The following is a 22,686-nucleotide window of genomic DNA, read 5'->3' as shown; positions in this document are numbered from 1 at the left end:
CCCGGAGGAAACCCACGCAGACACAGGGAGAGCACACCACACTCCTCACAGACAGTCACCTGGAGCAGGAATCGAACCCACAACCTCCAGGTCCCTGGAGATGTGTGACTGCGACACTAACCTGCTGCTGTGTAGTTTATCGTAAACAATATATTTCCATTTACTCTACACATCATATTTCAATAATATTTGGCGTGTTGAGTACTTTAACGCATGGAAGTCTTAACATTCTATAAAGTTTAAAAGCTGGGTAAAAAAAACAGCTCTTTTGAGTCATTCTGTCTTTGCCTTTCTGGAGGAGATATAATTGCTTTATTCTATCTTTATTTCAGAGCTCCTTAGAAAAAAAAGAGACTGAATAAATAAATAGTATAATCACATGGTCCTTTACAAAAAATTACACTTTGGTGATTTTTCAAGTAAAAATAATTGAATCCATCCTCCAAATATAACGTAGGCAAAGCACTTTTATCAATTTGTGGAGCACAGCTGCTAAATTCAACAAAAATAAAGTACAAAATAAACAATGCAATGAAATCTGTGCATGCCTTGATTTACATTCTTTACCCAATGAGTTAACATCCAAGAACAAACAGTAATGGACTTGTTAATGTAGAACCTGGAGTGCTCTAGCTTTCGCAATTGGCTGTAGATTATAAGAACACTGCATTTCTGGAACCTTTTAGTCCTTTTATATCTGGCAGGTCCCAGCTGGACCTTGCATACGAAATCTTCAGATTAAATCACAACCCTCTCATTGACTCAGGCTTCACTAATGGGGGGCATCCATCACCTGTGAGGCACCAAAGAAAGATGTGACCTTCTGCTTCCAAACCTTATCTCCTAATATCACACTTATTTAGCTCCCATGCTCTTCAGGGCATCTGTTTTTGCCATTGTGCTTATTTAGTCATTAATAATGCGTTCGTTGCTGTATGCTGGACTCCCAGTGGGAGAGCCTGAGCCTCGGGCCTTTCACAGCACAGATGCCCCAACTGCAGATTGATTTGATGGTCAGGAGTATCTTAAAGCTTCATCATTAGTCTTTGCTGACCTTAGGTTGATCACTGACTGACCCTTCAGGCCTCTCAGCAATCCATTAGTACAGTCCTAATATATTCTACACTGTAAATACAAATGTTTAAAATTTGATAAAGCTGAAACATATCAGAGTTACACCCGCAGTCTGAACGTGATAATGATCCCATTTAACCATTACGTCATGTACCTAATCTTATTAAGCCCAAGTCATTTTACTATTCAACTAAAGGGAGACCCACATAAACCATTTCACTATTTTATCCATTGAGAAAACTCTGAATTAGTCCTTTTCTCCACAACGCAACCATGTGACATAAAGGATGCATGAATTTTTTCTAGTTTATTAATTCATTCATTATCTGTAAGCTTATCCAGTTCAGGGTCGCGGTGGGTCCAGAGCCTACCTGGAATCATTGGGCGCAAGGCGAGAATACACCCTGAAGGGGACGCCAGTCCTTCACAGGGCAACACACACATTCACTCACACACTCATACCTACGGACACTTTTGAGTCGCTAATCCACCTACCAATGTGTGTTTTTGGACTGTGGGAGGAAACCGGAGCACCCGGAGGAAACCCACGCAGACACAGGGAGAACACACCACACTCCTCACAGAGTCACCCGGAGGAAACCCACGCAGACACAGGGAGAACACACCACACTCCTCACCGACAGTCACCCGGAGGAAACCCACGCAGACACAGGGAGAGCACACCACACTCCTCACAGACAGTCACCCGGAGCAGGAATCGAACCCACAACCTCCAGGTCCCTGGAGATGTGTGACTGCGACACTAACCTGCTGCTGTGTAGTTTATCGTAAACAATATATTTCCATTTACTCTACACATCATATTTCAATAATATTTGGCGTGTTGAGTACTTTAACGCATGGAAGTCTTAACATTCTATAAAGTTTAAAAGCTGGGTAAAAAAAACAGCTCTTTTGAGCCATTCTTTAGGTTCACAATATTCTAACATTTCCACATTTTAGTAGTTTTGTCCAATTACAGCCTCAGTGCTCCTTTTGTGTTGCTGTTGTAACCCTGCACTTTCCTTTGGGATTAATAATGTTTCAATCTCTCTTTGATATGAGGTACCAAGGAAGAACATTTCCCTGCAGGCACTAGAGCAGCGAGGGACAGTCTCTGCGAGAATCTGCATTAAATCTGGGCATTCCATTCAGCTCTAAGACAATTTCATAAAACACCACCACAGGAGTCTGTGCAGTCAATGAAAGGCTAAATCCTGCAGTTCATTGCCCGTATGAACCCAGACACTGAGCCCAACTGGGCGCACTTTAAAGAAAAGAATGACCTCATCACGTTGAGAGAATGGATTTGCATTGAAAGAAAAAAAAACTGTATACGGGCATTCCTGAGATGGCATGCCTTATTTTCATCAACACTAATGACTGTTTTGTTGACAGTAAAGTATGAAGTAAAACAGTCATTTTAAATGAAGGCCCAAAGAAAATTAAATTGTTACTTAATAACTTAAATGATATGTTATTACTGACAGACTGTATTAAAGGGGGCGGCACGGTGGTGCAGCAGGTAGCTGTCGTAGTCACACAGCTCCAGGTACCTGTTTGTGAGGAGTGTGGTGTGTTCTCCCTGTGTCTGTGTGGGTTTCCTCCACACACATTGGTAGGTGGATTGGCAACTCAAAAGTGTCCGTAGGTGTGAGTGAATGTGTTGCCCTGTGAAAGACTAGCGCCCCCTCCAGGGTGTATTCCCACCTTGCGCCCAATGATTCCAGGTAGGCTCTAGACCCACCGAGACCCTGAACTGGATAAGTTGAAGTTGGATTCATGAATGAATGAATTAAAAGAGGAATTCCACCGATTGAGTAAGATGCCAAAAAATGTCACAAAGTGTCATTTACAGTGGTTGGTTGTGAAATACCCCTTTTCTGGAGAAAATGATAAAGTCGCATGTGTTCACAGTTGTGGTTGAAACAGATGTCTAAATCACGAATGCTTTAAAAAAATATGTTAAATTAAATTATGCTTTAGACATTCTTATACATTTTTAATATTAGAGACTGTTATTTTGATATATACATTCCCCAGAGAGTAAATGCAGGGTGTTGAGAAATAAGTGCAATATTCTTTAAATCAGTCCAGTAATTAATGTAAGTTTTGTTTCAATATGTGGTGTATCTGCCCTCTAGTGGATCTACTAAAAATTACAATAACATTTCATATCTGTAACACTTACTGATTATGTCCTTGAGAAACTGAACTCTATGAAGTGTCTTTTTTAAATAAATAAATAAATAAAGTTTGTTCCCTATGAAGGACTGGCGCCCCCTCCAGGGTGTGTTCCCGCCTTGCACCCAATGATTCCAGGTAGACTCTGGACACACCGCGACCCTGAACTGGATAAGGGTTACAGATAATGAATGAATGGTCTGTTTGGAAGAAAGGACAGCCTTAAAAAGAACACAATACCATCACAATTCAAATCATTTCTTTGTTATATTCAAGGACAGAGACATTTTCACAGGTGATCAATTGCATTCAGACAGTCATCATCTCATACAAATCCATTTACCTGATAAACTAACATTACATATTTTCCCCCACACATTCTGTGCAACACTTCCTTTCATTCCTTGAAATATATTTCACTGTGCTTTGGCAACATCACTCCCATCAGAATCCAGGAGAACAAAGCGAGGTTTAAATTAAATGAACTTAAAAATGACACTGTCCACATAATTAGAAATGACAACTGCAGAGAAAATTCAGGGAGCGCAACATCCAGTGCACCACAGAACACAACGTGGCAGAGACAGGTACCTTGAGCAACCATCTATAAAATATACATCCTGTATATAAACCCCACCTCAGGAACCAAGAGAATTATTTAGTATTTGAAAAAGTGAAGTACAACCCAGGCGGTAACAAAAAATAAATTAAAGTCTTAAAATATACAATAAAATGTCCCTCTTTCTCATCAAACACTTTGTAAGTTCCACACAAACCTGAGCAGTTCCCACCCCCCTCTCCCACTTAAAACCAATAAAAATATTCCATTATTGCGATGTGAGATTTAACCATAAAATATTAACTACACGTCAAATATAAAATGCCTCAAAGACAAAAATACGATGCCACAAGGCAGTAAGGTAAAGAAGGCAAAGTCTGAAATGGATGAGATGCACAAAGGAAGTCACAGAGGAGATGGTTGAGACACAACATCTCTACCAGTGCCTGGAATCCACCAGCTCTGGACGAAGGCTCAGTTTTTTCAGTGTTTCATAACCAACAACCATGACTATTGCTGTAGGGGTGGAGGATATGATGCGGGCAGAAAGGCCCTTGGTCATCCCCCAGCATCCCTCTTCTCTGATCAGCTGTTTGAAGGTTTCAATGACTGAACTCCTGCCTTCAACCTGTAGAACACAAAGTCGATCAAACATACATACAGCAACAAACATAAAAGCAATTGAAGAACTACATCTCATACTGATAAATTCTGACAATACACTGAAGCAGACATCAAATGTATCAACAGGGAGCCCCTTCTCCGTTGGCAAGGCTTTAGAATAGAAAGGGTCTGATGGCATGCAGTCATGAGTTAATGTTTGACAATTACTTCAGGATCTCCAAACGTATTGGGTGGACCTCCATCGCTTGAGAAAACACATGGTATTGTTCTGCTGCATGGTACATACACTACTCGACTCTATTGCTTTTTGGTACCTGGTTTGTCTTCCACTACCACAGCTCCTGCCCATGCATGTAACTGCTGACATTACAAAACATCATCTCTATGAAGACCAATGGGCTTTAGAAACCACAGCAGTGTAGGTAAGGTTAAGCATAATTAACTTATGAATTCACGCGTTCAGCAGCAGGTAGGTGTCGCAGTCACACAGCTCCAGGGGCCTGGAGGTTGTGGGTTCGATTCCTGCTCCGGGTGACTGTCTGTGAGGAGTGTGGTGTGTTCTCCCTGTGTCCGCGTGGGTTTCCTCCGGGTGACTGTCTGTGAGGAGTGTGGTGTGTTCTCCCTGTGTCCGCGTGGGTTTCCTCCGGGTGACTGTCTGTGAGGAGTGTGGCGTGTTCTCCCTGTGTCTGTGTGGGTTTCCTCCGGGTGACTGTCTGTGAGGAGTGTGGCGTGTTCTCCCTGTGTCTGTGTGGGTTTCCTCCGGGTGACTGTCTGTGAGGAGTGTGGCGTGTTCTCCCTGTGTCTGTGTGGGTTTCCTCCGGGTGACTGTCTGTGAGGAGTGTGGCGTGTTCTCCCTGTGTCCGCGTGGGTTTCCTCCGGGTGACTGTCTGTGAGGAGTGTGGCGTGTTCTCCCTGTGTCCGCGTGGGTTTCCTCCGGGTGACTGTCTGTGAGGAGTGTGGCGTGTTCTCCCTGTGTCCGCGTGGGTTTCCTCCGGGTGACTGTCTGTGAGGAGTGTGGCGTGTTCTCCCTGTGTCCGTGTGGGTTTCCTCCGGGTGACTGTCTGTGAGGAGTGTGGCGTGTTCTCCCTGTGTCCGTGTGGGTTTCCTCCGGGTGACTGTCTGTGAGGAGTGTGGCGTGTTCTCCCTGTGTCTGTGTGGGTTTCCTCCGGGTGACTGTCTGTGAGGAGTGTGGCGTGTTCTCCCTGTGTCTGTGTGGGTTTCCTCCGGGTGACTGTCTGTGAGGAGTGTGGCGTGTTCTCCCTGTGTCTGTGTGGGTTTCCTCCGGGTGACTGTCTGTGAGGAGTGTGGCGTGTTCTCCCTGTGTCTGTGTGGGTTTCCTCCGGGTGACTGTCTGTGAGGAGTGTGGCGTGTTCTCCCTGTGTCTGTGTGGGTTTCCTCCGGGTGACTGTCTGTGAGGAGTGTGGCGTGTTCTCCCTGTGTCTGTGTGGGTTTCCTCCGGGTGACTGTGAGGAGTGTGGCGTGTTCTCCCTGTGTCTGTGTGGGTTTCCTCCGGGTGACTGTCTGTGAGGAGTGTGGCGTGTTCTCCCTGTGTCTGTGTGGGTTTCCTCCGGGTGACTGTCTGTGAGGAGTGTGGCGTGTTCTCCCTGTGTCTGTGTGGGTTTCCTCCGGGTGACTGTCTGTGAGGAGTGTGGCGTGTTCTCCCTGTGTCTGTGTGGGTTTCCTCCGGGTGACTGTCTGTGAGGAGTGTGGCGTGTTCTCCCTGTGTCTGTGTGGGTTTCCTCCGGGTGACTGTCTGTGAGGAGTGTGGCGTGTTCTCCCTGTGTCTGTGTGGGTTTCCTCCGGGTGACTGTCTGTGAGGAGTGTGGCGTGTTCTCCCTGTGTCTGCGTGGGTTTCCTCCGGGTGACTGTCTGTGAGGAGTGTGGCGTGTTCTCCCTGTGTCTGTGTGGGTTTCCTCCGGGTGACTGTCTGTGAGGAGTGTGGCGTGTTCTCCCTGTGTCTGCGTGGGTTTCCTCCGGGTGACTGTCTGTGAGGAGTGTGGCGTGTTCTCCCTGTGTCTGCGTGGGTTTCCTCCGGGTGACTGTCTGTGAGGAGTGTGGCGTGTTCTCCCTGTGTCTGCGTGGGTTTCCTCCGGGTGACTGTCTGTGAGGAGTGTGGCGTGTTCTCCCTGTGTCTGCGTGGGTTTCCTCCGGGTGACTGTCTGTGAGGAGTGTGGCGTGTTCTCCCTGTGTCTGCGTGGGTTTCCTCCGGGTGACTGTCTGTGAGGAGTGTGGCGTGTTCTCCCTGTGTCTGTGTGGGTTTCCTCCGGGTGACTGTCTGTGAGGAGTGTGGCGTGTTCTCCCTGTGGGTTTCCTCCGGGTGACTGTCTGTGAGGAGTGTGGCGTGTTCTCCCTGTGGGTTTCCTCCGGGTGACTGTCTGTGAGGAGTGTGGCGTGTTCTCCCTGTGGGTTTCCTCCGGGTGACTGTCTGTGAGGAGTGTGGCGTGTTCTCCCTGTGTCTGCGTGGGTTTCCTCTGGGTAACTGTCTGTGAGGAGTGTGGCGTGTTCTCCCTGTGTCTGTGTGTGTTTCCTCCGGGTGACTGTCTGTGAGGAGTGTGGCGTGTTTTCCCTGTGTCTGTGTGTGTTTCCTCCGGGTGACTGTCTTTGAGGAGTTTGGTGTGTTCTCCCTGTGTCTGTGTGGGTTTCCTCCGGGTGACTGTCTGTGAGGAGTTTGGCGTGTTTTCCCTGTGTCTGTGTGGGTTTCCTCCGGGTGACTGTCTGTGAGGAGTTTGGTGTGTTCTCCCTGTGTCTGCGTGTGTTTCCTCTGGGTGACTGTCTGTGAGGAGTGTGGTGTGTTCTCCCTGTGTCTGTGTGGGTTTCCTCCGGGTGAGTGTCTGTGAGGAGTGTGGTGTGTTCTCCCTGTGTCTGTGTGGGTTTCCTCCGGGTGACTGTCTGTGAGGAGTGTGGTGTATTCCCGCCTTGTGCCCAATGATTCCAGGTAGGCTCTGGACCCACCGCGACCCTGAACTGGATAAGGGTTACAGATAATGAATGAATGAATGAAATGAATGCAAAAAATAAGTCAAGACAAGGTGTTATAGACCTAAAATGCGCAAGACACAGAGTTGGTATCCCAGATAAGGATTACCCTTAGTCCTGGACTAAATCCTCCTTTCAATGGAAAGAAATCACAATTTAAATAATGCTGTGTAGTCGAGGACTGTGCTTAATCCCTGTCTGGGAAACCACCCCACAATGGTACACTTAAACAACTGCATTATATGTAATTTACCTGAACCCTGGCTCTAACTACATCCATTGGATTGGTGACAGTGGAGGCAGTAGCAGCTGCCAGAGGTCCAGCCATGGCTTGGAGAATTAAATGTGGGCAGTCATTCGGTGCCATTTTGGACAGCTGCTCTGTGGAGAAGTATAAGATACAAGATAAGTGTTTGATGACAAATTGAAAGCTTACACAAGTAATTTCTTCAATCGCTCATTTGCATGATGCATTAAATGATGATTAGCCAAACAAACAGGGCAGTTCTTACCTGCATAAAAGTGGTAAAAAGGCCACCAGACTGCACTGTTGGGTATGTATGTAAGAAGAGATGCCACATACCCTCGGTAAAACCCACGGAAGCCGTCTGCAGCAAATATTTGAGCTATAATGTCTCTGGTCTGGCCAAAAGTGACTTTGTGCTTTGCTCCCGACGGTGCTTTGGGTTTGACTTTAAAGCGTGTGAGATGTTCCCCTTGGCCCTGCATCATGAGTTGCTGGGAGATCACATCTATTGGTACGGTGATGCTCTGAGCAACTAATGACGCTGATCCTCCTGCCACTAGCGACTTAAGAGTGTTATCCTTGGAATAGTCAGAGACATATTTCCTCACCAGCTCGTAAGTTGTGATGTACGCCTGCCCGGATATGAGGGTGAACGTGTTGACCATGAAACCTCTGTAAAGGCCCCTCAAACCCTCAGCTCGCAGGATTTTTCGGAAGGCGTCATAGGTCCCAGTATAGAGAGATTTCCCTTTCTGTACCTGCAGTCTGGTGCGGATGAGCATGGCTGGGTAGACGGTGGCACGGATGGTCATGGTCATAAAAACTCCAAAGGAGTAGAACTTGCGTTTGTCCAGGTCCTCCCATTCTATGATCTGGATGTTGCGCTTCTGCTGCATGGCTCCTTCCTGAAGTGCCCAGCATCAGCCTCAGGCTCAGGCTGTTAACCTGAGACACAGTCACATGGGAGATAACACATTTTCATTCATTACAACAGACACTTTTACAGCAATTTTGTTCTCAGTAACTTACATTTCGGCACCAATTCTACCAATGAAATGCCAGGCAAGAAGAAACACTATCCCACCATTAACACACACACACATTTGTGTGTCACTCTTCTGTTCTAAAGCTGTGCATTAATGATTAACTTTTAGTACCACGGCAAAAATGGACTGTTAACCTTTGTTCGTTTGTTGTTAATGACCGGGGGTCTAAGCTGGACAAGTAGCTAATGATAATACAATGATTGTACAATGAAATGTGTCTTCCTTGTTTAGCCATTTGTGGCAGTGAACACAAACATACACTCATGCACTGGGGGCTGTGAACACACACCCAGAGCGGCGAGGAGTGTTTGGGGGTTCAGTGCCGTGCTCAAGGGCACTTCAGCCATGGATGTTCCTGCTGGTCCTGGGGATCGAACCGGCAACCTTCTGGTTTTCCTCAATTCACATCTGAGCTTTGTGGTTTTCATAAGTGCACATTAATACGTTGCATTTCCGAACAGAAGGCAGACAGTGTGCATATATGTATCAGACATATAGTAGTTGTAGATGTTGTAGGTATTTTACCTTTCACACCTGAGCCACCAGTGCATTGAACTGTGGGATATAAGACTGACCCAATAGCTTTGAGGCTGCTGTATCGACAGGGTGTGTTTAATTGTTTTATTACGGGCACACAGTATAAGTGCATTTTGACACAACCATGGCACACACCTGGGGGTTGTCAGACAAAGCTGGATTTATGAGTTAGCTAGCTGGATAACTTAGGCTTAGCCCAGAGTTGGGGACTGTCCAATAGAAATGTCCCTTGGCTCTTTGCCATATCTGGCTAAACTGAGACAACCTGCTTTGTGAAACACCCTTTAGACACATCGCACAAGTGTGAACTGCTTTTGTGACGTCAGCCTAAAGGCAAAACACAGCGTAGCCAATCAGCACCGATGTAATTTACATATATATCCGTTTTAAAAGGACACAGAACATGTATATGGCCGGTACAAATGTAAGGAAAAAAGTCTTGGCTAAATGGTCATATTAGATTAACCTTCACTACTGGACTAGCCTTCACAAATGAACCGACCTTACTGGAATGTCATGAGTGGATATTAAATGAAAAAATAAAAATATTAAATATATGTCTTTTAAAGATACGGTTTTTGACCTTTTTAATTCTGGGTTAACACTGTATTTGACATATTGGGTAAGATAACTTAGCTGTGCTAGCAAACACCTGGAAAAAAACCCACTCAAACGTTGCATTCTCGTCTTTTGTCTCACATAGTAACAAATGTTGTGTTCTGTTCTGTTTTAAGCACTAACTCTTTAAGTTGTTTTAGTATTATTCGGTATAATTTAAAAATACTGAGGTAGTTTTTTTCTTAGAAGTTAGCTAACGTCAAATCAACACGAACAAATTATACACCAACCAACACAGGGAAAAACCTACCGTGCAGCAAAATGTCTGTATTATTCAAATCTCATCATAGGCTTGTGTTTTTCCATTACAAGTCCTATATTTTTTAGCAAGATACCACTAGGTTACGAGCTGAATTTGTCCTCAGAAAAAAACATGTCACACTCAAGTCACAGGCGATGGCTTCTTCTTGTTCTTTAGCTCCTGGGCTGCTCTTTTTTCCTCAGAGGTACATTAGCGCCCTCTTCGTTTTCTCTCAGCAGCATGTTTTTTTTTTGTTTTTTTTTAAGCTGTCCGGTCTAACACCGCCAAGAAACCGAACCGAAGGTGAGGCCAAGGTGACAGAGAGTGAAAAAGTTGTGTCCGCTAGTGAATTGACGACAAGGGCCCGGCTGGACCCAGACTTCATACAGATTAGTTAGTTATTAATTATCAATCTTATCACAGTTATTATTAGTGTAGTTATTTTCTGCCAGTAAGAATAGAATAAAATGTTTGTTTATGAGTATGTGTGTGTACATGTGTTCTAATATTAGCCCAAGTGTTGCATAAATTTGCAGTAAAGGCTACTTTTTCATGGAACATGGTGTCACCCTCAGATAGGGTAACCAGATCTGAGACGGTGAAAAAGAGGACATGAATGAAAAGGGGGGTGGGTGAGCTCTCGCCCCTCACTGCCGTTGTATGTTTAGCTGAACCTATGTGTGCTTTTAGGTCCTTTACACCTTTATTTGCTACACAAAACATGGGAATTTCTTTTTTTAATTCATCCGAGAACTTACATTTACATTTCGGCATAGCTGCTCGAGGTGAGGGTGGGTCCATGAGTTTTGCCTGACGTACACAAGGATTACTGACGTGACGTGCAGACTGACCAATTAAATGTTTACAGAGAAGGTTATCGACCAATAACGGTAGCTCTACAGTCAGACCGTCCAATCAGAAGATTTTAGGCTACTTCCCCACGCCCCCTTCTCACTCAAGCGAACCAATCGGAGTAGGGGAGGGCGGGACTAGTTTGTGAACGAAACTTCTCGAAGTTCTATGTAAGCTCTAGAAAAACAAAATGGACGGACGTTTGTGAAATTACGCCCGGACATTTTTTTTTATGTCCGGGCGTAAAAAAATGGACTTGTCCGGGTAAAAGAGGACGTCTGGTCACCCTACTAGAACTTGAAATATACATTTGAAATATCTAAAACGTAGCAGGCCTCTGTATAAACAAACTTGTAAAATGTGTGAAAATGGACAGCAGATGGGGCTGTTCTGTAAAACATGATTCAGCAGACACAGAGCCTCATTCTTCCTTTGCTGCCAAAAGTGCTCTTCTGAAGTCCCCACTCAGGTTCAGAGGTCATAAATATGTGACAAAACTGGAAGCAATGGAAAAAAAAAACTTTTTTCTTACTGTTGATTTTCTAAAGTGAAAGTGAGCATGATTCCAGCACAGTTTGATGGATTTTGTTTTTGCACACTCACTCTTTTAAAATAAAGGTGCCACAAAGTGTTCTTTGAGCATTGCCACAGAAGAACCATTTTGGTTCCATAAAGAACCATTTTTTTGCTGTTACATAGGAATAAAGAACCTTGAGATCAAGAGATGAATTCTGAAACCCTTTAAAAGTTCTTCACCTTCACACACCTATAAAAACAATTAGTTATATGTTTTTTGATTGAACCAAAGTTGTTTCTTGTGTAGCATCACCCAAAAATACTTTATAGAGTGCATATTAAACCTGATAATCCCCAGTTAGATCTCAATTGTACAATCCAGAATTTAGACTCCCTCATTTATATATAATACTGAGCATCCTACGTAAATAATATACTGCATCCAGACCTCCAGCTACTGGTTGAATGCCTCTTTCATTCTCCCTGTTTAACCGATTGAACTGAATATAGGGCGGCACAGTGGAGCAACAGGTAGTGTCACAGTCACACAGCTCCAAGGACCTGGAGGTTGTGGGTTCAAATCCCATTCCGGGTGACTGTGAGTAGTTGGTGTGTTCTCCCAGTGTCTGCGTGGGTTTCCTCTGGGTGCTCCAGTTTCCTCCCACAGTCCAAAAACACACGTTGGTAGGTGGATTGGCGACTCAAAAGTGTTCAAATGTGTGTGTGTGTTGCCCTGTGAAGGACTGGCGCTCCCTCCAGGGTGTATTCCCACCTTGCGCCCAGTGATTCCAGGTAGGCTCTGGACCCACCGTGACCCTGAATTGGATAAGCGCTTACAGATAATGGATGGATGAACTGAATATAGCATATTTAACCTTGCTGTATATCTAAGACAAAAACTTGACAATCCTTTCATTCTTTTTCTGTAGGTGTTTCATTGTGTTCAGGGTCAGAATGGATCCAGAGCCTGCACAGAGTCAACAGGCATGAGGTAAGCACGCACCTTATAAATGGTGCCAGTCCATCGAAGGGTATCCTACCCTCACAGCTTTAATAATGTTTGATCATTACGGAAATTGGGGAAATCCACCAATTTTTCTAAATGTCATCATCATTTTCTGTGTGGCTTTCAACACCAGGTTACAGTCACTACCATTGTACACTTTTCTGACTCAGTGTTTTTAATCATAAAAATATGAAAGAATGTGTTTATATTGCACCGAGTGGTTATATGCTGAAATTTATTTTAAAAAAATCACTGGAGTTCCCCTCTAAGGCCATTGCAACAGGCCTCTAATGGCAACTGACCATTTGTTACAGCTATATACAGCATAAAGCATCTCAGATGGAGCAATCAGATTAGAGTCAGCTGTGACCATCTGTAAAACCACACATGAAACTTGTTCATCTGAACAGACCTCCTCCGACATACAACAACAGCAAGGCCATGCTAATTTATGCTGTTTATTGGTCAAGAAAACAATGGTAATAAATCAATGTGTTTGTAGCCTTTATTTCAAAAGTCTTTTATGGCGTTAAATTTGCCATAGTCTTCTATATTTATTCTTTAATGTTAGATATTGTTTTAATGCAAATTAAATGTTTTCAGTGATGAAAATAACATACATAGGGAAGTGCATGGGGAATTCCTTTTGAAACTATATATATTAACATTTTAAAGAGTAGCTATTGTAGCATAGCAGCAGCTGTTTGTGAAGAAACAGAACATATCTTTCTGCTCTTCCTCTAGACCTAGAGGCCTGGTCATGATGAGGTCAGCTTTATATTTTGTTTAAACATTTACAATCTTAAACTGCAATTCTTTATAAATCAAATCCCAGAAAATGCTTCCACTTTCCAAGAGAAATTCTTCAGCAAGCAGAGAGTGAATTATGTTATCAGGCTGCTGTTGCTCATTGTTTGAAGTTTGTGTGAGGAGGCAGAAGGGGGGAGAATGGTTTTGGCAGTGAATTCTCTAGGAGAACGCAGCTAAAAACAGGCCCCCATTGATCTTTTTTATTTACACCTAAAACAATCGAAAAGGAATTTAGTCACTGTGTCCACTTTACACGATCAGCTTGTGCTGCTTTATGCGTTGGTATTCAGGCATTCATTCAATTTCAAAATGTTTAATAACTTAATGTTTAATAACTTAATATAGTGTAAAATAAATCAGTTTTAATTAGTGCACTTACTTTTTATACAGAAACCAAGCTCTGGAATACTCCAAAAATATTTATATTCTCAAAGCTTAAAAGTAACATCCTCTAGGCTTACTTTTCATATATAATTCAATTACTGTCTGTAATTATGAGTGTTTTTGTTTATTGTTGCCTTTATTTGTATTATTATTAATATTAATAAAGAAAAGCTGTATGAGAAGGCAGCTCTAGCAGTTGGACATTTAGTACGTTGGAGTAGAGAAGAGAAGCCGGTCTGGTATGTTCTCTCTCTCTCTCTCTCTCTCTCTCTCTCTCTCAGAGCAGAAGAATAAGCATGGAGGAGTGGTGGTCCGTTCTGAGGCATGCATTTGATAGCAGTGCTGTCTAATCGTCTTCAGGATAAACATGGCAGGGGAAGGTAGTGGAATGCCAGAGCTGTGGGGGCGGCAGGAGGTCAGAGAAAGGCCAAGGCAGGTGGTCTGCATCAGCCCTTTGGATGACAGCCTCCCAGCACCCTCCAAACACAAGCAGACGCTGTAGGATGGATTACTTTATTAAGGAAGCTGGAGAGGGACTCTATTCAAATGACTCCTTTTATGCGATAATTTGTCTGGGGTTATTGTGGAAAATTTTCTAAAATATATAATTAACTACCAGTATATTTGTGTAATGAAATCTGACATTTATAAAAAAGAAATTGTGTTCAACTGTTTGCTGTACCTCTCTAGCAGATGCCTGGTACTGAGCATGATGATACATGATGTATGCTGTTGTAGCTTGTATCTATTTTCACTTTCTACTTATTTAAAAGTACTTATATAACTACTTATATACGTTTGGACATGTTCTGTTAAATCTTAATAGGAAAATTCTTCTGATATATATATATATATATATATCCAGCCATAGCTCACTCTCACTCTTTCTGCTACTAACACATACTTGCCCTTCTGTCTCTGAGCTTCAAATAAATCTCAGCATGTGAACACAACTCAACTTTGAGAGAAATCAGAGCTCACATATTTGACTCTTTTTTACTCTGCCATGTTTAACCACTGCCTGGTTGATTGTCTTTTCAAATAAATATGACACTTTCAAAATACAGATGTCAATAAAAACCGTTTGGAGTGACATATTAGAACCACTCATAGTTCCCAAAAGATTGTTTTAAGTACATGAGATGAGTGAGTGTTCAGAACCATGTTAAAGGTGACATAACCTCCATTTTAAGGGCCTTCTGCTTGCTCACCTGGGGCTTTCGGATTCACATTATCTCTTATAAAAAAGAAAGCTATGCAAATATAGGTATATTTTATTTATAATAAAATGTAGACAGAATGTTTATGATGTAGATATAATAGGGTGACCAGTTTTGAGATGGTGAAACGACTACTGGGGGGGGGGGGGGGGACTACTGACGTGCAGACTGACCAATTAAATGTTTACAGAGAAGGTTATCGACCAATAACGGTAGCGCTACAGTCAGACCGTCCAATCCGAAGATTTTAGGCTACTTCACCACGCCCCCTTCTCACTCAACTGAACCAATCGGAGTAGGGGAGGGCGGGACTAGTTTGTGAACGAAGCGCTTCTCGAAGTTCTATGTAAGCTCTAGAAAAACAAATCCCGGACCTTTGTGAAATTCTGCCCGGACATTTTTTAAGTCTAAAAAAGAGGACATGTCCGTGTAAAAGAGGACGTCTGGTCACCCTAAGATATAATATAAAGTACTGTAGATCAAAATAGTACTCACTATTTGCTTAAAGGTATTTTTAATTGTTGTATTCAAAATTTCAGGAGTTTTGGAAAGAAAAGAATCATTTGATTTAATAATGCAATTACATATATTTTTGTCTGGTTAATCTGCCATCATGTCTCCATTAATGTTGTTAAAGCTCTCAGTCATCTGAATCCTCTAGGGCTTTTAGTAATTATTCTGAACTAGACTAATTTAATATCACTGGCTAAAATCTCTTCATTTTTGACATGTTTTATATGAAAATAATGGCTTTAGTTAACGTTGTATCTAAATGTCATGATTTATAGACAAATGGAAACATTCTAGAATCACTTTGAATGATTCATTTTACATTAACTTATACATTAGCTTATGTAAAGCTATTATTTGTATACGTGAGTTGTTGTTTTTTTTTGTTTTTTTGTTTTTGAGAAAGTACAGAAAAAAGTCTGAATCCTTACTGATTTTACTATATCTTTAAAAATCTTTTCTCCAAGCTCTTGATTAGCAATTAAGAACTTTTATTTTGAAGTGTACAGAAGCCCTGGTCAGGAGGGCAGATGTAATGTAACACTAATGAACACTGCACATGAATCTGAGCATGTACCCTGTCTGAGAAAGGCACATGTTGACTTATGCTAAGAGAGGAGTCGGATAACGGTGGGTTATTAGTTCATTTTACATTCTCAGCAGAAGGCTTGTTGTGTTTTGGAGGCCTCCCTGGGGACCATGACTCCCACAGTTCTGATGAGCAACACTCCAGCCATGTGCAGGATTTATGCCAGAGATCCTTTTCCTCACATCTGACTCTCTTCTTGATTTTCATGATCTGAAGTCATAGTTTGGCCACAAAATGTTACATTTACACTCTTTTTTCCTGTTAACCCCAACGTACAAAAATCCTGAAAGGAGAATTCATTCATTTTACGATCAAAAAGAAACAATATTTTTAAACTTTTATCTTTACCATAAGGTGCAATCCACACAAGACAAAGCTTCAGATTGCATTTTAGTGTCTAAACCAGTTTATTTTCCATAGAGAGCGTAAAAAGGTACACTAGGTGTCTGTATATTGAGTGTATGACATTGTAAAAGTCTTTGCATTCTTTAGATAAAAAAATTAGAGGTGCATCTCTCATGAATATAACAGATTCCTCTTTCTTTACAGTAACACCTGTATTTTTTCAGCACCAGGGCATCATCTGCTTTTATCATTGTGACCTTCACTTACAAAGTGAAGTGGAAACATATAGATGTTGAATTATTTCATAGTTGGATATCACGGCACTTGTGGCTCTGTAGACCCCAGTGGGCATGTTGTCAGACGTGTCTACTGACACAGCTGCTGTGTGCTCTGGCTCTTATCCCTCTAATGTCAATGAGTCTTTTGTTTCTTGAATGTTGCGTTCACCACTGAGTGAGTAAAAAGAGCTACAGCCATGTAAACACCAGAAGACATGTGAAGAGCAGTTATGATCAGCATGTTTTCATTTGTTTACTTTCTTTTTTGAGACAAGAATGGGGCAGGTATTGATTTCCGAACATGTATTTAATTATTTAACGGTTTGTTTAATTGAACTTATTGCAGCTTTTGTTGGTTTCTTTTAAGGAACTCTACAGTTAAACGTCCACGTTGGTTGCATTCTCTGCTTCTCAAGATCCCAGTACTCCTGAACTATGGGATAGCTAGTCTACTGTACTCAGAACAACAGCAGAATCCTTCTTTTTGCACATTTTTGACTCTCATTTCACAGCAAGACACACTAACTGACCTTGCTGAGCTCTGATTTATGATTTTTCCCCCCTCTTTTAATAAGGATGGTCACCATGTCTGCAAGATGCTACACAGATGTTATATAGAAGTGTTAGTACATCTTCGTCTAGATATGTAAGTTTAGAGCCATGCCATTGCTTTCCACTTAGATTTTAGTTACACCCACCATCCCAGCTGGCCTACCCTTTTATTAAAAGAGAGAGGAGAGAGCCACAGCATGTGGTCTCTGAATTATGCAAACTGCAGCATACTCTTAAGAGCCCAGAAAGCCTGGTGTGCAACTATAGAACGAAACCGGGTCCGACAGTACTACTCAAGGGGGAGGGTCTGTATGAAATATTCATTTTTCTTAGTGGTTGAGACAAACCTTGCTTGAGGTGATGGACAACAGGTCAGTGCCCTGACCTGCTAGTCCTCGTGCAGGCTGGAACTCTTTATCATGTTCCTCCTTCAATACTGGACGTTTATGTAAAAAGAAAAACATTTGGAGCAGCTCCACTGTGAAAAAATCACAGAATGAGTTACAATTCAGTTAAAATACAATTGGCCTGACCTGAGAACGAATGAACTTACTGAAAGACTGACGTTTCATTGAGAGCTCATACAAAAAGATTAATATAAATTAGAAATGCATGCATTGTTATTTAGTTGAAGGTACTATTAGAAACCTTTTGTTTGGTAAGTATCTTCACATTTTACAAAAAATGTTAAGCCGTTTTTGTAGTGTCTTAGAAATGCTGTTTCTCGTTGCTCAATGCAGAGTTACAATATCACAGTTAACAGAATGAACAAAGTTACTGAGGAAAATTAGAGGGACAATTATTATTATTATTTTTTTTTTATTTCATTGAATTAATTTTAATTAATCTGTCTGCGCGGGTTTCCTCCGGGTGACTGTCTGTGAGGAGTGTTCTCCCTGTATCCGCGTGGGTTTCCTCCGGGTGACTGTCTGTGAGGAGTGTGGTGTGTTTTCCCTGTGTCCGCGTGGGTTTCCTCCGGGTGACTGTCTGTGAGGAGTGTTGTGTGTTTTCCCTGTGTCTGTGTGGGTTTCCTCCGGGTGACTGTCTGTGAGGAGTGTGGTGTGTTTTCCCTGTGTCTACGTGGGTTTCCTCCAGGTGACTGTCTGTGAGGAGTGTTGTGTGTTTTCCCTGTGTCTGTGTGGGTTTCCTCCGGGTGACTGTCTGTGAGGAGTGTGGTGTGTTCTCCCTGTGTCTGCATGGGTTTCCTCCGGGTGACTGTCTGTAAGGAGTGTTGTGTGTTTTCCCTGTGTCTGTGTGGGTTTCCTCCGGGTGACTGTCTGTGAGGAGTGTGGTGTGTTCTCCCTGTGTCTGCATGGGTTTCCTCCGGGTGACTGTCTGTGAGGAGTGTGGTGTGTTCTCCCTGTGTCTGTGTGGGTTTCCTCCGGGTGACTGTCTGTGAGGAGAGTTATAAAAAGAGTTATTCTACAGACTTACTATAAAGAATGTTTTAGTGCTCTCAATTTTAAAGAATGTGCTTTTAAAGGTGTGCTCTTATCATCAGTGTGAAGTTCTGTGCCCCAGTTAAATTCAGTAATGTAGATGCTCCAGCCTTTGGCAGCCCCATGCATCATTGAGTCAATCTCAAAAGTTCTGTTCAATATTTGATGAGATTACTTCTTCTTCACTGACATTGTTCTGTTTTGCAGGTCCTGCTTTGCACGTCTGGTGTAGTGGGGTGGCAGCAATCTAGAATAACAGTCACTCTCTGTTCTAGGACAAAAGTAGGTTTCAGTCTTAAATATAGGTTTCAGACTTAAAAATTAGGCTTCTGCAAGGGTTCTTTATTAAAGGCAATGGTTCGATACAGAAACCTGAACATTTGAAGAACGTTTTGCATGATTAAAGGTTCTTTGCATCATGAAAGGGTTCTTCAGATTGATGGGGAATGAGTTATGGCTGGTTCTATATAGCACCTTTTAGAAAATGGTTCCCCTGTTGTAACAAACTTGATGTTGTTACAATAAAAGAACCCTTTTTGGTGCCATATAGAAGCCTTTTTTAAAAGGTGTTATATAGAACCATCTAGAGCAAATTTTTCTTAATCTGATAAATCCTTTCATGATGCAAAGAACCCTTTAATCATGCAAAATGTTCTTCAAAGTGTTCAGGATTCTATATAAAACCATTTTATTTAGCAAAGAACCCTTATAGAACCAGCTGATGAAGGAGTTGGGCCTTCATACTGACTCTTGTAAGACTCAAATGCTCAGGATCTAGATATATGTGTAGACACCACTTCTAATGAGTTTATTCAGATACTTCAAGGTAAAACCAATATCCAACATGTTCAGTGATGCACACAAGGCTTATACAACCTCCATAGTAAAGCATAACAAAAAAATAGGACGTTCTGGAACAGTGTCACCATGCCCAGTGCCAAGTGTGAGCTGGAGGAGTATAAATCCCCAGCTGCATTGTGCTGTGGATCAGAACTGCATTTTCTGGAGTGATGGGGAACCATCCAATACCTTTAGGAGCAGCTTTATAAATGCCATTAAAAACGTACTGCAGTTTCGTAGCATCTAGAATAGAGGCTCTTATTGCATTGGAGGAGAGGACAAACTACCTTGAGATATTTGAAATTATTGCTAAGAAGCAAGAAAGCTCATGACTTTAGGCTTTTACTTAGAGTTTTTTATGATATAAAAATCATGTACAACAAAAATCATATACAACAAAGATATCACAGGCCCACATTCGGGTTTAAGAAGGTGCCTATACATTTGTCCACTGTCTGAAATTATTTCTTCTATGCAGATGGAAACCCAACTAATCATGATTTTCCATCTCTCAGCGTGGCCCAGCATCAATATTAGAATAACTGCTTTGAGAAGCCAGATGTATTAGTGTCATTCATTGTGACCACTTTGGCCTCACCACAGTAAATCATTCAAAATCTGTACGTTCTACAGAAAGAGGTATTTTAATTTATAATCAACGAGATGGTAGCTTAAAAGTTTCACATAATTAGGCAACAGTGGCATAATCGACTGTTTTAAGCAAAGTCACAACAAGTTCTTTTTTATAGCTTCGTTTGTTATTACTGACCCCGTCGCTCTGGGAATGTGTTGCCCTTTTCTTTAGTAACATAACCTTTTATTTCCATTCTTCACATCTAAACAGGAAACTGGGGCTCAGTAGAGAAAATATGAGGGAGGATGTGAAAACAAATTAACTCTCAAATGGAGAATACTGAGACGTAGGCCTTTAAACCAAGACTAAGCCATGTTTTGGGAAAGATGTTGCCGTACGTGGTTTCCTTAGCAGGAATTACTAAGTGATACACATCACTTCTGTCTTAAAAACATCACACTGCCCTTTTAGCTCTGGTTTGTCTGTACTTTATCAGAAAGAGGAGGAAGGAAGACATTATTATTACAACATGATCTAGTCTCTTCTGCATCTTTTTTAACAGATTCCCATGAAATTTAAGAGAAAAAAGGCAGGTATTGTTCCAAACACTGCGTATCATATTTCAGTTTCTGTTTGTTTTATTGGGCTACAAATCAACAATAAGCACAGTCTAATTCTGGCACTGGTCTTATTTTTATTGGTCAAGGGGGAGAAATGTGTCCCTGAGAGTGTAGCAGTGAACTCCAGTGACCCGTCAGAGGTGTTTGTGTGGCCTCACTCATGAATGACAGGCTAACGGTAGGCGAGGCTAATCCAAACAAGGATCTCAATCCAGATCTCAGCTGTACATCATGTGTTGTAGCGTATGAGTGAAGGATTGGAGGAGTGCACATTTGTGTGTACTGGTCATTTGGTGTAAGCCGTAATAGCACAACAGCACTTTGCAAAATAGTAGCCAGTTCTTGAAGACCTGTGTGTGTGACCATGAAACAGTCATACACACATTCCAAACTGTTCTTAGGAGTGATGCCATTGAAGAACTCTTTTGGTTCCTTAAAAACTATTTGTAAAGGGTCTAAAGAAGTTCAAAATGTTTACAAATAATCTTTAAATAATGGTATATTTCCATACCAGTGTATGTTTTCCCATAAAGCCCTGTATATCCAGACAATCATTAAATTTCTAAAGCAGCATCAGATAACATAACCCCTCCTTGCTGGTTTGGCTTTAAAAACTTCACATAATGTGATAATCCCATAATAAGTGAAGTTTTTTTCCTAGAATGAGGTATTTAAATGCAGTGAATGGAATGAAGTGTAAGATATGAAACAGCTACATTTAAAAATAAAAACATAACCTCCAAAATGTATTTTTCCTTTGAACAACTTTCACAATATACAACCACAGTAACGGAGGCTGCGGAGATGTGCTTCTTGATGTAGACTGAAGATGGGAAAAGTTGCGGTGGATGGTGGATGTGCACTGAGGCACAGAGGACACTAGGAACACAAGCTAAGTGCTCTGGAGCTCTGTGACGGTGATGTGATGGGATGGGTTCAGTGAGGCGGAGAGTGGAGGAGTGCAGAGCGAGGTGGCTTTTGGGACAATGGGCCTGCTCTTCTCGTATAAAACATGAAGGCCTCATCACAGGGTTCTGGCCTCACTCTGTGGCCTTTGTGTGTAGGGGATTCAGCACCGGCAACAAGGAGACAACAGGAAACGAAAGTTCTTCCAACAGCGTACAGTGTACACTGTAAATACTTCGACTGATGATGAAGGACGCAGCTGAATTGTGGTGCCTCTTTGGTAAACCTGAATTCAAATGAGCGTGTTAGTAATTGGCTGTAAATGACTGGTTGTCAAAGGTTTGCTTTGTACAAGATAAACACTAATGAAGCTAGGAGCTATTCTGAGTTCAGGACTGAAAAGGCATTAGTTATTAGACTTAATGACTTAAGAATGAATGATTGTGAATACAATCTTATAAATAAATGGTCTAAACCTAAGAAATTAAATGAGAAAGTTTATAAAATAACTGGCTTTTGTCAGCTGTTACACCTCATACAGTGTCACTTTGCTATCCTAGTGTTCTACAAATCCCAGTCCCTTTCTCTCTGCCAGGTCAACTCCACTCACTCAATCAGTTCTCATGTCATTTTCAAGAACTCAACACTGATAATGCTATCTATAAACTCATGATTATCTTTGGCTTTAGGTGGTACCGTTTATTTTTAAACCTTGCACAAGTAGTAAAGAATCTAAAGCATTTTCCTTTAATGAATGTGCATGAAAACACATGTATAAACTGAGGAGGGCACTGGCTAGTCTAGCACCTGTATAGGCGAAATAAATGGCAAAAGCTAAACAGTTATTATCTAGAAATAGGAAATAACTGTTTAGAGAAGAGGGGATGTGTTGCAACCCCAAATTCCCCTCTAATCATTACATGATGTAAACTTATTTAAAGCCCTTTTTTAGTGATCATGTAATTAAGTTAAAACCATTTTAATATTTAAAACCATAGAATAGAATATTTTAATTTTACTCTATTCATTATTGATAAACAAATGCCACCAATCTCATTTTAAGCTTGTTTCCAAGAACCAGAGCTCCCATGAAAAACGTGATCATGAATACCACCTTCTGGATACACCCACGTGCACTG

General features: G+C 41.9%; 1 protein-coding gene and 2 long non-coding RNA genes across 5 annotated transcripts; 2 read left to right on the top strand and 1 right to left on the bottom strand.

Annotated features, from left to right (window-relative positions):
* Positions 1–3,503: 3,503 nt before the first annotated feature.
* On the bottom strand, positions 3,504–10,922 carry LOC136676819 (solute carrier family 25 member 44-like). 3 transcript variants are annotated; one of them, XM_066654063.1, is made up of 4 exons: positions 10,865–10,922; positions 7,930–8,609; positions 7,671–7,798; positions 3,504–4,445 (listed from the first exon to the last, which is right to left on the bottom strand). In XM_066654063.1, exons 2-4 carry the CDS (start codon positions 8,558–8,560, stop codon positions 4,254–4,256), a joined length of 951 nt encoding a protein of 316 aa, XP_066510160.1. In that variant the 5' UTR covers positions 8,561–8,609; positions 10,865–10,922; the 3' UTR covers positions 3,504–4,253. The 3 variants fall into 3 exon arrangements, 2 of the variants coding, with proteins under 2 accessions (XP_066510160.1, XP_066510158.1); XM_066654061.1 differs by lacking the exon at positions 10,865–10,922 and adding an exon at positions 10,116–10,267; XR_010796320.1 differs by lacking the exon at positions 10,865–10,922 and adding an exon at positions 10,116–10,271 and having other exon boundaries at positions 4,308–4,445; positions 7,671–7,793.
* LOC136676820 (uncharacterized) lies at positions 10,270–14,542 on the top strand. The gene is made up of 3 exons (XR_010796321.1): positions 10,270–10,409; positions 12,404–12,465; positions 13,956–14,542. It is a non-coding gene; the product is annotated as an uncharacterized lncRNA (long non-coding RNA).
* A 1,397-nt stretch (positions 14,543–15,939) lies between these two features.
* On the top strand, positions 15,940–21,844 carry LOC136676272 (uncharacterized). Its single transcript, XR_010796274.1, has 3 exons — positions 15,940–16,034; positions 18,815–18,889; positions 21,429–21,844. It is a non-coding gene; the product is annotated as an uncharacterized lncRNA (long non-coding RNA).
* Positions 21,845–22,686: the final 842 nt, after the last annotated feature.

The sequence above is a fragment of the Hoplias malabaricus genome, chromosome X2 (genome assembly GCF_029633855.1).
Source record: "Hoplias malabaricus isolate fHopMal1 chromosome X2, fHopMal1.hap1, whole genome shotgun sequence".
In the NCBI taxonomy this organism is placed as follows: Eukaryota; Metazoa; Chordata; class Actinopteri; order Characiformes; family Erythrinidae; genus Hoplias; species Hoplias malabaricus.
Note: the sequence above shows the minus strand (reverse complement) of the source record. Positions and strands in the feature narration are given on the sequence as shown.

Excerpts from the sequence above, each read along its gene's own strand:
- LOC136676819 (XM_066654063.1), bottom strand. The coding sequence starts at position 8,560 with ATGCAGCAGAAGCGCAACATCCAGATCATAGAATGGGAGGACCTGGAC. Across the intron at positions 7,799-7,929 it reads TTTTTACCACTTTTATGCAG|AGCAGCTGTCCAAAATGGCA; the intron begins GTAAGAACTGCC and ends ACTTCTCCACAG. Across the intron at positions 4,446-7,670 it reads TAGTTAGAGCCAGGGTTCAG|GTTGAAGGCAGGAGTTCAGT; the intron begins GTAAATTACATA and ends TGTGTTCTACAG.